The 12,989-nt window shown below is 50.7% G+C and overlaps 1 protein-coding gene across 13 annotated transcripts in view; it reads right to left on the bottom strand.

Moving 5' to 3' along the window:
• WDR27 (WD repeat domain 27) overlaps positions 1 to 12,989 on the bottom strand; it is a 141,381-nt gene that overhangs the window by 25,995 nt on the left and 102,397 nt on the right. For 3 of the 13 annotated variants that reach the window (XM_032338431.1, XM_032338432.1, XM_032338437.1), the window contains exon 26: positions 7,917 to 8,734. The exons of 5 other annotated variants lie outside the window; for them this stretch is intronic. In XM_032338431.1, coding sequence (XP_032194322.1) covers positions 8,303 to 8,734 — 432 coding nt within the window. In that variant the 3' untranslated portion in view covers positions 7,917 to 8,302. Of the gene's footprint in view, positions 1 to 7,909; positions 8,735 to 12,989 lie in introns of those variants that run through there. 5 more of the 13 variants (XM_032338433.1, XM_032338436.1, XM_032338445.1 and 2 more) reach the window with 4 other exon arrangements.

Here is a 12,989-nt window from a genome sequence, read left to right as displayed (position 1 = left end):
AAGATTTCACACTGAAAGCAAACCTTCACTTATCCACAAGTCCCCAAGTAATCTTATGCTCATGGACATGTGTCAAATGTATTTTAAAATCTGTCTCTAATTTGAATATATCAGAAACAATTATTATAAATCACATGCATCTGGGATTTTTAAAAAATGAGGTTTATCTGTTCTAAATACCTCAGTCTGCAAAGCACCGCTACAAACCTCATACTAATGATGTCTTAAAACACTAATAACCCTTTCTTAGAACATGTCTTCACACAACATAAAAATAAGCTTCAGATTGCGGGGGCAATTCTGTCTCCAAACTTTTGAAACATTAGGATAAGCAACAAGATCCAGGGCATAAACATAGTAGCTCTTATTTTGGTGAGTTTCGTTTGAATTTGGCTAGGAATTCAACCTCCAGAGGTCAGATCTTCATCGCCGTGAACAGCAGGCAAGCCGCACGTCCCCACTGTCTGCATCAGCTGCTCCCTGGGGTGCAGGTGCCCTTCGGAGGTGAAGAGAGCAGAGGGGAGCAGGGCCCGGGGCTGCAAGGCTGGTGGAGCCTCAGGAACCAGCACATGAGTTAGCCTGAGAGAGACATGTCTAGACATGTGGGATGCAAGACGGGTGACAAAGTACAGCCCAGAGTGGGAACGGCAGAGTCTCTGACTGCTCTGGCCGGGAGGCCGGAAGTTGCTGTGAGAACTCACAGGAGGGGTGTAGCTAACTCTTTTGGTAGTGAGGGACAGAAACCCAGCTTGGACAAGCTGAGCAGAAAGGCACTGAATTACGTGGTCATCGGAATGTCTGAACGTGCTCAACAACAAAGATGGGACTCCGGAGTCAGGAAGAGCCAAAGCCGTAGACGCAACCATCACCAGCACCAGCACCCTGTCACCCCGTCGTCATCCCCAGTGTCCACCCCAGAATGGTTTCCTTCTTCTTCTTTCTCTTTAGAAACCACATGTTTCTAATTTTCCAGTCCACGTGGTCAGAAGAAAACAAGACAGACAGACAAAACAAGTAGCAACAAAATCCCAGGTCACTTGAGCTCTGGGCTCCGGCCACTGTTTGTGCTAATCCCAGTTTTGCCGTGGGGTCCAAGCAGGCTCATGTGCTCAGTAACTTGCTACTCCTGGGACAACCATGGGGGTATAAAGTTCCAGAAGGGCCGTGAGACAGAAAGACAAATTCTGAGGGAGAGGGACAAGTCCTTTCCTTCAGTAAAATCAGGACATCCCAGGAAAGGGTGTGCATGCCATGCACTGTAGGAGGGTTCTGACCTCACTGTTGCTCTTGCAAGGTCAAGGCTAGTGACTCCTGAAGGGACTCATGTTCTGAGCTTGGACAAGCTGCAGGAAAATAGAGGCAAGCCTGGGAAAGGAACCAAAACCCAGGGTGACACGTTTATGACATCACTTTCTACCCAAGGAAATCACAGTTTCTGTTAAAGCAAAGTGTGCATGTATGTGCTAGGGGGACGACGTGGACGTTAACTGCCATGTGAACACAGAAGGTGCAGATGTGGCGTCTCATAATAAAGGGAATTGGGCCAAGAAACCTGTAAAAAGTCAGAATATTCAGATATTTAGACCTGAGTGAAGTGTGGACAGGGAAGGCCACCTTGACACCATGGAGAGGAGACATCCCAGCCAGAGGTGAGGAAATCACCTCCAATATCCATAAACAAGGGCAGCACATAGAGAGTCTGCAGTTTTCACCTATGCTATGAGAAACAAAAAGAAATCCATATCAAGGAACTAGCTAAAAATAAAAGTGGTCTCAGCTGCTTATATTCACAGAGCATCCGGGAGAGCAGACCAAAGACCACCGGGATCACTCCACCACAAAAACCATGCAGGACCCTCAAGGATAAGCTTGCAGAAGGTCATCTCTGGACCCTTCCCTATGAAGTATACTGGACACAAGGCTCAGCAGGAATGGAGTACTGGACACTGTAGACAACACAGCCATTGGACATGGTCTGCAGATCAATATGCTTAAAATGGCTAGAAACATAATAAAAGAATAAGCTGTTATAATAAAGAACTAGAAGACTGAAAACAACCAAAGTGAAACTAGAAATTAGAGTCATCAAACATAAAATTTCATTTGATGAATTAAGAGCGGTTAAGAAACAGCTGAAGAGAGGATTTATAAACTGGAGGGCAGGTGTGAAGAAATCACCCAGAATGTAGCTCATAGAGTTGAAAGGATAGAAAATGTGAAGGAGACTTTAGCTGACAAGACTGAGTATAAAAATTCACTTAAGAAGAGTTCCAGAAGGAAAGAACAACGAGATTGGAAAAGACAGAATATTTGAAGGGATAATAGCTAGAATTATTAAGAATTATGGAAAAATAAAATCGTTATTGAGGAAACAAAATGAGCTGTAGGAAAGAAAAATAATAATAAACACACAACTACATTCATTTTAAGTCTCCAGGACAGTACACACAATCATCTTCCTGCATTGGTGGCCTCATTCCGAATCTTCATCGCATGGAGTGGGCTTACGTAAACACAAGCACCCACCTCCACTCACAGAGATTTGGTTTCAGTGACAGCAAGTGAAGCCCAAGGGTAACGCTAAAGCACAGGCCCGAGGACAGCTGGGTGGCTCGGGTGGCTAAGTGTCCTCCTCCTGATTTCAGCTCAGGTCATGAACTCAGGATCACGGATTTGAGCCGCACATTAGGCTCTGCGCTCAGCATGAAATCTGACTGAGATTCTCTCTCGCTCTCCCTCTACCCCCTCACTGGTGCTTGCTCAAACTCTGTGAAATAAAGAAAATAAACCTTTAAAAAACAAACAAACAAACAAACAACATAAAAAAAAAAAACACAGGCCCCCAGTGAATCTGAGGTGCAGCAAGAATCATCCATTTTTTGTACTAACTTTTCAGTTTTAAATATTATAGTCACTTATTAATCATTACTTTTGTGATGGTGTCTTCATTAACAATAAATCTTTAATTTTCATGAAAATAAATTCATAAATTTTTTTGTCTCATGTTTTATACTTTCAAGTTTTTTAAGTTTTATGAAGTCTTTCCAAAGCATAGGTCATAAAGCTATTCTACATTTCCCCTATTTATTTATAGTTTTACCTTTCACATTTAGATACTTGAATCATTAGATGTATGTTTAAACAGAAATACAATTTTCTTTTTTCTCACTATAGAGATCAATTTTCCCTAAACATTGTACCAAATAATACCTCTTTTCCCCACTGTTTTATGATGCCACATTAATATGTTTTGAGTCCCCAAATATACATGGGTCTCTCTCTGAATTCTCAATTATATTCTTTTGGCTTTATTTCAGCTCTTGAACCAATGTCACATTATTTTTATTTCAATGGTTTCATAGGTCTTTTTTTATTTTATTTTATTTTTTTCAGTGTTCCAAGATTCATTGTTTATGTACCACACCCAGTGCTCCGTAATCCGTGCCCTCCTTAGTCCTCACCACTAGGCTCACCCAACCTCCACCCCTCCTACTTCCAAAACCCTCAGTTAGTTTCTCAGAGTCCACAGTCTCTCATGGTTCATCTCCCCCTCCCATTTCCCCCAACTCCCTTCTCCTCTTCGTCTCCCCAGGTCCTTATGCTCCACAAGGAAGCGAAACCATATGATAATTGACTCTCTCTGCTTGACTTATTTCACTCGACATGTCTTAATATCTGATAAATAAAATATAAGGTTGACTTTGCCTTTATGGATTTTTTTTCTCCAATAAATGTTCTTTGGAATAAGTTTATTGAATCCTGCTGGAATTTTTATTAAGATTGGAATAAATGTATAAATTAGTGAAGAAGTGGCAACCTTATATTAAGTTGTTACTAAAATTATGAAAGGATATGGAATACTATTCAGAACTTCTATGCAGTTTATTGGAGTTTTAAAGTTTTTTCCATAGTTATTTTTCTTAGTTAAGCTCCTAGATACTTTCAAGTGTTATTTGTTATTCTAAAGGAGATCTTATTTTTATTTTAATTTCAGGTAGTTATTACTGGGACACTGATTATTGTTAGTAGGTATTACATGCAGCAAATTTACTGAAATTTTGCTGAATTATATTACTTCTAAAAGCTTAATGATTCTATTAGTCTTTTCCAGTTAAATGAATCAAACCATCTGCAAATAATGAGTTTTGTCTCTCCTCTTCCAAGCCTTTTTACTCTCGTTTCTCTTGTTTTATTGATCAGAATCTCCAATATTATGTTAAAAGCAGTTGTAAGAGTTGTTATCCTTGTCATATGCCTGATATCAAAGAGAATGGATGTAAAATCTATTAAGTATAATATTTCCTATGAATGTTGGCATATAACCTTCATCAGATTAAGAATCTCTTTTCTATTCGTACTTTGTTAGATTTTCTTTTCATCCTAAACAGTAATGGATTTAATCTGCATCTACTGAGATAAATCAAAATATTTTCTATCAAAATAGTGAATTAAGTCATTAGATTTTCCAATGTTGAACAAATCTTGCATTTGAGATAAATCCTACTTAATCAAAATGCCTTTTTAAGCATACAGCTGAAGTCAGTTGGCCATGTTCTATTTAGGATTCACACAGGCTTGTCCACAACTGAAAGGGGCAGATGATCACATTTTGCATTATATTTACCTGGTGTTAGAATAAGAAATACTCTGCCCTCATTGCAAAACAAGGAGAATTCTTATACATTCAGTGCTGGAGGAAGGGAACATTGGCCACTTGGGAAAAGTTTTTGGCACATATTTTATAAAATAAAATATATATTTCATATAGAACTCAGAAATTCTATATGTAAGTTATTTATCCAAACAAACTAAACACATGTGTTGGCACAAAGAGGTGTTCATGAATGCTTCTGTAGCTTTACTCATAATACACACAAGCTGGCAACGACAACAACTTCCACAAGCTGGTGAACTAGTATAAACAGGTGTGAAACCACACGACGGAACACGGTACTGACACATGCAGCAATCCAGAAAGTCTCATAACCGTTATTGCACACGCGAGAGTAAACACACCAAACACAGTGTAACACTCGAAGTGTAGGACTTCCTAAAAAGACATAAGGAACAAAAGGCAAGTCGGTGGCAGGGGCGGGAAGGAAAAGCTGACTACAAAGGGACTCGGAGGACCTGGGTGGTAGATACTCTCTACCTGAATCTGGTGGGACTCGGTATCTGGTGGGGACCTCGCCAACTTGACTTGGACTACATCCATCAACTCTTATTTAATTTTATGCCACAGAGAATGAACTTTACGTCAACTACTTATCAGTAAACCTTAATTTAAAAAATATAATAAATGAGGGGCCCCTGGGGGGCCCAGTTGTCAAGCCTCTGCCTTTGGCTCAGGTCGTGATCTCCACACCCTGGGACAGAGCCCTGTGTTGGGGGATCCTCCTTAGGGGGAGCCTGTTTCTCCCTCTCCCTCTCCCACTCCCCCGGCTTGTGCCCTCTTTCTCTCATGATCTCTCCCGCTCCGTGTCAAATTAATAAATAAAAAAATCTTTTTCAAAAAAAGAAAGATCAGTTAAGACCCATGAGTTTAAAAACTACACTGAATGGACTCCAGAGCACAATCTTAATGGCACTGCTGGAAAAACAACATGCGCAGAACGGACACTGGACTCCTCATCTGCGACGTCTGGCATCAGACGGCGAAGGGATGGTGTGTTCAGAGGGTCAGCGGCAGGTGTAGATGTTTACGCCGAGATGAGCTATTATTTTGGCGTGAGGGCAAAATGGAGGTATTTTCAGATACACACAGACCAAGAGATTTTATCACTTAATTTCAAAACCTTACTGGGAAAGTCATCGTGAAAAAAAGTGTATTCCGGTGAGATGAGAGAATCTAGACGAAATGAGATTCGAGAGAAAACCAGGGACCAGAATTTGACCAAAACTCCAAACAATGACTCCATACCCTGGACGACCGCAGTCCCCACACTCTGGGCAGCTGCTGAGCTCCTGATCCTGTCCAGGAGGAAACAGCACAGAGCAACTTCAGACCTCTTCCATGAAAACCTACAGCTAAGCGTGAAGTTACAGTTTTAAGGGTAACAGTTACGATAAGAGAGAGGAATAATTGTTGGCTTTCAGCCAACACTGGGAAAAGTATTTACAACCCACCTTGCAGAGACAGAAAAAGAAACAAAAGAACCAAAGTACCAGGATGAAAAACAGCAAAATTCATTTGGAAAAGTGAGTCTAAGTAAGTCAGTAGCCCAAAAAATGGTGGATGTGTGATGTTGTCCAGGTGAAAGACAAGAGACTATCACCTGAATCATGACATTCAGACGGAAGGACTGACAGGAAGTGGCCAGGGAAGCGACGCCAGCTCAGTGCAGAGCGCTGCCGTCCGGCCTGGCTCTGCTAACAGAACACTGCCGTGTCCGCGAACCGCAGGCGCAGGGAAGCGCGGGTGTGGTAACGCGGAGCGATGTGGAGCAGTACACAGCAGGGTCCCCAGGAAGACGAGAGGCGCAGCCGATGGCAGACGGTGTGGGGGGCGCTGGGAGGAGGAGGAGGACACAGACGCGCGGGTGTCTCTCCTTCCCGTCCATGCCCAGCGTGCAGACAGAAGAGGGAAGCAGGCCACTGCCCCAGGGCCGAGGTCCTACGAGTAATCACCCTCGGAAATAACTGATTAGAAGTCACATGCTTTGGGGGAAGAAAAGCAACTCATTGAGGAAAAAAGGAAACCATAAGGGAAGTTTTAAGTAGTTAAAATTCAATGTAAACCAAAGTGCTTCATGCCCAAACTCATTGGCTGAAACTAAGCTGGTCCTTTGAGAGACACTTAGAGCCTTAAATGCAAACACGAAGAAAAAAACTGTTTGAAAATAAATTGAAGTATTGCACTCGGAGAGAGCAGAGTGGGAACGGACAATCCTAAACGCAGAAGGAAGGACACAGCGGGGAAGCGGCGTTAGTGGGAAGGGGACCCCAGCGCGCACTGGCATTAGAGCAGTCCACGGAGTGAGGCACTTACCACACGGGATCGCCGTATCTTACTCGGAAAATGAAAAAGAAAACTAAGCTGTACCTGAGTCATGGCTCCAGGTGGTGACTCTGCAGGATCTCGGGTCCCTCCTGACCGGTGGTGAGGACAGTGGCTCTCCCGCGGGGCCATCACGGAGTTACTGGGGGAGCGCGCAAGGTGCCGGGAACGAGTTCTCAGAGTCAGCAGGAACGGACGGAGAAGGGCTGGGATCAGTCGCAGGAGTTAAAGCTCCCGCCAGAGAATCAGCCGAACCCACACCAGGCACACGGATCTCGGAACAAGTGCCTCCCGGTCCTCCTTCGGCAGCCGCACTGGCTCCGACCACGCCTCCCTGCCAGGACGGTCTGCGCAGCACCAGACACCATAGCCTGTGAGCGTTGCAGGGCCGGGGCCGCCTTCTTCTGGTGGACTTTGTCAGGCATGAACACACACACTGGAGCACACGGTAGTGTGGGGGACGCTGCAGGGACACGGCCGGGTGACCCGTGCCCGGGGGTGCGTACGTGGCGCGACGTCACGTGGGAGCAGAAACTGTACCAACGTTACACAAAATGCACGATCTGAACGTCACGCCTGCAAGTACAAGGACGAAGGATGTGGCGGGATTGAAAAGGCACATCCTGGGGCGCCCGGGGGGCTCAGTGGTTAGGCCGCTGCCTTCGGCTCGGGTCATGGTCCCAGAGTCCTGGGATCGAGCCCCGCATCGGGCTCTCTGCTTCCTCCTCTCTCTCTCTCTGCCTGCCTCTCTGCCTACTTGTGATCTCTGTCTGTCAAATAAATAAATAAAATCTTTAAAAAAAAAAAAAAAAGAAAGAAAGAAAGAAAAGGCACATCCTGTAGCTGTAAGTTCATGAGCCCGTCGGAGGACGCGCACGTGAGACCCACTGCGCTTGCTGCCGACTGACCAGGTAAGATTTCTTCTTCCAAGAAGTATTTGCAGCAGCTTAAAATAAATAAAAGATAATAAAATGGAAAACAGCTCACAATCAACTAACAAGGAAATTAATTAACCAGAGTCATGACCGAAGCCGACACGGTTTCAGGACAGAGGTTCTCACGGAGAAAGAGCACAGGCAGTGACGGCGGCTGGGGTCGTGGGCAAGCACACGCGTAAGTTCGCGAAGTGAAGTGGCTGAAATCAAGAAGGTGGCACTTTTCCCCAACTTGGTCTACAAGCTTAATACAATTCTCAAGCTTCCAGCGTCTTTTCCTCCTTCGTTTCTGTACAGAACAGCTGCACAGACACAACTGTCGGAAGAGAGAGGTGGGAGCCGGAGGACGACACTCCGCACACGGCAGAATTCAAGGCGAAGAGGCTCGGGCGACAGGCCGTGCAGCCCGCCCGGAGCGAGCACGGCCCCGAGCCAGGCTGGCACAGCCCCGCCGGCTGACCCGGACAGCCCCGCCAGCCAGCGGGGAGGGGCAGTGCCCGGTAAGACGTAAGGGGCCATCTGGACAAGGGTCTGGTAGTTCCTGTGAACGCACACACGCAGCCACCGTGCCCAGCAGCTGCCACGCAGTCATGCAAGCACTTACCGCCCTCCGCCTGGGGTACAGGGCACTGCGGATGGGCGCCCGCCCAGGTCCCAGGACTGCGGACGGGAATGGTGGGTCTTGAGAGGATGCTGCTGCATGAAAAAGCCAGTCAGAGAAGGTTCCACGGCGAGACCACAGACACGCCTGCCAGCAGGAGGGAAACGGGACAGGTGACTGGTCTCCAGGAGCAGGAGAGGCCTGGGGAGAATGGGTGTAGTGACAAACGGGACGCAGGAGAGATCCTCGCGAAGATGGAATGTCCTGGACCTTGACTGTGCTGGTGGACACACGTGCATGGAGCCCCAGAGCTAACGCACACATACACACACCCGTGCACAGGCCACGTGATAAACGTGAACACTATGGGCAGACAGCCATGTCCTGTACGACCCAGAACCGTCAGTGTGTCTTACGCCACAGGATGGACAGTAACTCTGTGTGTTTCTGAGCTGAAGCAGAGAAGCCGTCCACAGCTTCCCACTTGTCTTGTATGAAAGGCAACCAGCGCACTGGGGTCCAGAGTAAAGGAAGCCCCAGGCCTGTGAAGCCTCAGGGTGTGTGCGCTGAGCCTGCTCTCAGCGCAGACCCCCTACAGGCAGCGTGTCCCTTCCCCAGAACACCTGCCGCCAGCACGTCCCCAGGGCCGGCGCAGGGACCTTGCATGCACGTGCCCATGATCCTGCCCATCTGCGGCGGCACAGTGTGGGGAGCCCATGGGCGGGCCGCCCGGGGCCTGGACGGGACTGGGGAAGGTGCCCGGGCAGCCACTGCATGTCAGATGGTGGCCCCAGCAGCTCCCTGAGAGGCTGTGTCAGCGGCGCCCAGTGGTGGCCTGAGCTGAATGGGGCGGGTGTGCCAGAAACATCCTGGAATGTTCTCCAGAAAGAAACCCAGGTTGGTGCTGGTGGAACCTGGAGTCAGTTGTAACGCACACCACCCAGATCACAGCACTTGCCTCTGTGGCCCTTCGCCATGGGACTGCGAAACGCCCGTCCCAGGCGCACATGTCCAAGCTCAGAGGATCCCTGTGTCCCCGACGATGCCCGAGCCAGGCTCACAAAGCTGCCTTGATCCCCGAGGCTTCAGAGGACATGGCCCTGCTCACAGGAGGGCCACGTGCTGGCCCCACGCAGCTCTCAGGCCCTGGCCCCCAGGAGCAGGCTGGCCATGGCAGTACCTGGCCCAGAGGTCCCCGGGGCTCAGGTGGGACTGGGACCGTCGTCGGAGAGGACGATGGCACCCTAGTCTGCAGGGGAAGTGTGGAGACACACCACGGCCAGACTGTTGGCTGCGACCGTGCCGTGGCCCCTGCGGAAAGAGCACAAGACCGCGGGTGAGCTCCCGTCCAGCAGGGTCACGTGCTTTCTGCCCCTGGGCACTCTAGTCTCAGGACCACTGTGGCCGCCTCGTCTGACCCTGGGTAACCATGTCTCACTCTGGCCCACAGCCTCGAGGCCCCCACGCAAACAGCATCTGGGGCCTTGCTGGGGTTTTCCCCCAGCCTCCCGCTCACGAGGCTCACCCTGAGAGGACCTGCTCTTCCGTCCCCGGCAGAGTGAGAGGGAGTCTGAACTAACCCACAGCCGTTTCTCCCGCCAGGTCCCGCTGCTGGGTAATCACCGCGGATACGCGGGTGGGACAAAGCTCGGTTTCCAAGGTTGTCTGACCAGTGATGGCCAGAAGCCTCAACACGGCCCTGCCTGCTGGACACAAGCCGGAGGGTCAGCACTGGCCGCCACTCCCAGCAAGCTGGCCAAGAAGGTGAGTCAACGGAGCAGCACCTTCATGAGCGTGGGTCTGGGATCCAGTTATTCCAGAAGGTTCTCTGTAAACGAGGTAGAGCTAAGCAGCCTGACACTCGCCCACGACTAAACCCACGGACAGCCGGCCAGACCCTCGGCCGCACCAGGAGCTGAGGGCAGGGCACGGGGAGTGAGTGAGGAGTCCCACCGACAGGGAGAGGGAAACGGTGGCTCGAGCACGTGGCATGTACAGAGGAGAAGGGCACAGGGCCGTGGCTGGGCTGGCCCTCTCTCACTGCAGGCAGGAGCCAGGCCTCCTAGGACCCTGGCTGTACAAATATGGAGGCAACAGGGCAAGACCTGAGACCCATCTGTCCCACTGAAAGTCCTGTCACGAAGACTGGAGTCCGACACAGCGCGCTAGGACACGGCCCGTCCCCGCTGCGCTCCGCCCCCTCAGCTGGCGGGACGAACCACCAAACGTTCAGTGGCTCAAAGCGGCACCAGGTCAGCACCTACAGTTCCGTGGGTCAGAAGTCCCAGACGGGTCCCACTGGGCGAAGGGTTCCTACTTCTAGACCGACCACAGTCCCTGGCTCACAGCCCCTTCTCACGTGAGAAGCCCACACCCCATCTTTCTCTTCTGCTTGCTCTCCGGGACCTGTGATTGGACGGGGCCTGCCTGCGTGACCCAGGACTGCCTCAGTGGCAAGGTCAGGCGACTGGCAGGCCTCATCCGGCTCAGTTCCCTGTTACCACGCAAAGTAACATATTCGTGCATTCGGGGGACTTGGGTGTGGACACCTTCGGGGCCACTGTCTTGCCCATTCCTGGAGGGCAGCTAAGACCTGTGGGCGCAGCAGAGGCTCATCGATACTAGAATTGGGTCTTGGTGGGTTCAGAACACAGTCAGGGCTCCCTGCCACACCAGCGGGGAGTCCCACGGACTGTCATCCCGTCCCAAGCAGACAACATCTGACAAGTCAGCCCCCGCTGAGTCCTTGAAAAAGACGCCCTTTGGCTGGGCCAGCTCACGGCCGCCAGGATGCAGGGGACGGGCTGGACACACCGGGATGTCCCGTGAGGGAGCTTCTCGAGCCTCCGGCAGCGTGGAGCGCAGAGGCTGATCCACCGGCTCACAGCCACTGGGGGAGGAAGACTCGGGGGCTGTGCAGCTAGGCCCTGGGGTGGATTCCTGGGACGCGAGAACCGATCAGATCAGGGTCCGCAGCTGCCGAGGCGTCCGTGCCCTGACACCCCAGCATCGGGGCGGAGCTGGCCCAGGCACCGGGCCAGCACTTCCAGGAAGACCGGGGCTCCTTCCAGCATCCGAGAACCTCCCCCGCCAGGACGGCCTGTAGCCCTCCGCTATTGCTCCTGTCCTGAGGACGACGGGAGAGCCCGACTTGGGGGGAGACGAAGCTGCACGTTCTCGGGGCACGTGGCTGGCTCACTTTTCAAGGCGGGCTGGGACACCTGGCCTGCCCCCGTGTGCCCACAGCCGCGCGAGCGGGAAGACCCCAGTCCCAGTAGTGGTCTGGCTGCGGACACGCCTTCCGCCGCGGCCGGTGAGCTCCGCCCACCCACCAGGCCTCAGCCAATAAGCCGTAAACTCAAAAGCCAAACCATCTATTTTTAATTCTGTCCCTGGCACAGTACTGAGCTCCTGTGCACTCAAAGGAAGGTTTGCTCATAAGGGGGGCAAAATTCTGGTTTGAAAAATAGTAATAGGTTAAACTATGCTAAAAACAAAGGTTTTAGGGGAACTGTACTGACACGTAAAACTTACTCTGAAACGCATCCAAAATCAGACGGATTCCTGAGTGGACGGAGGCAAGCTGAGAGGGTGGTCATGTGAAGAAGTAAGACATTAACGGTAGAAATCTAAGGAATGGGACTTCGTCTGTTTCCTGCACAGCTCTCCCAAATTTGCTGTGTAGCAGAACACTGTCCTACGACGCTGGGGGCATTCCTCCCTCAGATGAAGGCATCACGTGTCGGAAGCTACGTTATTTCAAGGCTACAGAAGAAGTGAAACCTTACCTTCTACTTTCCAACCTGCCAAAGACCTTACAGGACATCTGTCAGGGAACCCAGGGCGCCTGGGCTCCCCTCCTGCCCGTGGCTCATAAGGGGCACGTGGCCTTCCATGTGACCTTCCACATGACCGCAGCGGCCACAGCTGAGCGAATGCCCCGTGGCTGCCGGCACAGACTGCGTTAAGCAGGACCTGCCTGACCCTGCTGGTGAACTTACTGTCGAGCGTCCCTAATGTCCTCGCAAGCTCCTGTTCATTGTCAGGACGGACTAGGGTTCCCAGAGCGAGACGGAGACAGGAAGGAGAAGCTGCTTTGCCAGCCGCCGCCCGTTGGAAGCTCTGCGGCCGGCATCCCGCGCACTCCTCACACAGGCGGGCGGGCACAATGCCACCACGCACGGACGCACACCTTTTCCCCTTCCGTTCGCGTGGTCTGAGTAACGTGTTGCAGGCGGGCACAGTGCCAGCGGGCTGGGATCACGCACAAGGGTACGGAAGCCCAGCCCTCCGCCACGGGCAGCCCCAGACAGCAGCGACCACCACTGGTTGCAGGGCTGCTGGAAAGCAGAGTTTCCAGACCACCCAGACCTCCCCAGGTAGAGCCTGTGTCCTCATAGGAAGCCCGGAGCTTCAGCGGGACGCTGACACTGAGAAGCACCTCCGCGCTACACCA

Source organism: Mustela erminea, chromosome 4 (assembly GCF_009829155.1).
Source record: "Mustela erminea isolate mMusErm1 chromosome 4, mMusErm1.Pri, whole genome shotgun sequence".
In the NCBI taxonomy this organism is placed as follows: Eukaryota; Metazoa; Chordata; class Mammalia; order Carnivora; family Mustelidae; genus Mustela; species Mustela erminea.
Note: the sequence above shows the minus strand (reverse complement) of the source record. Positions and strands in the feature narration are given on the sequence as shown.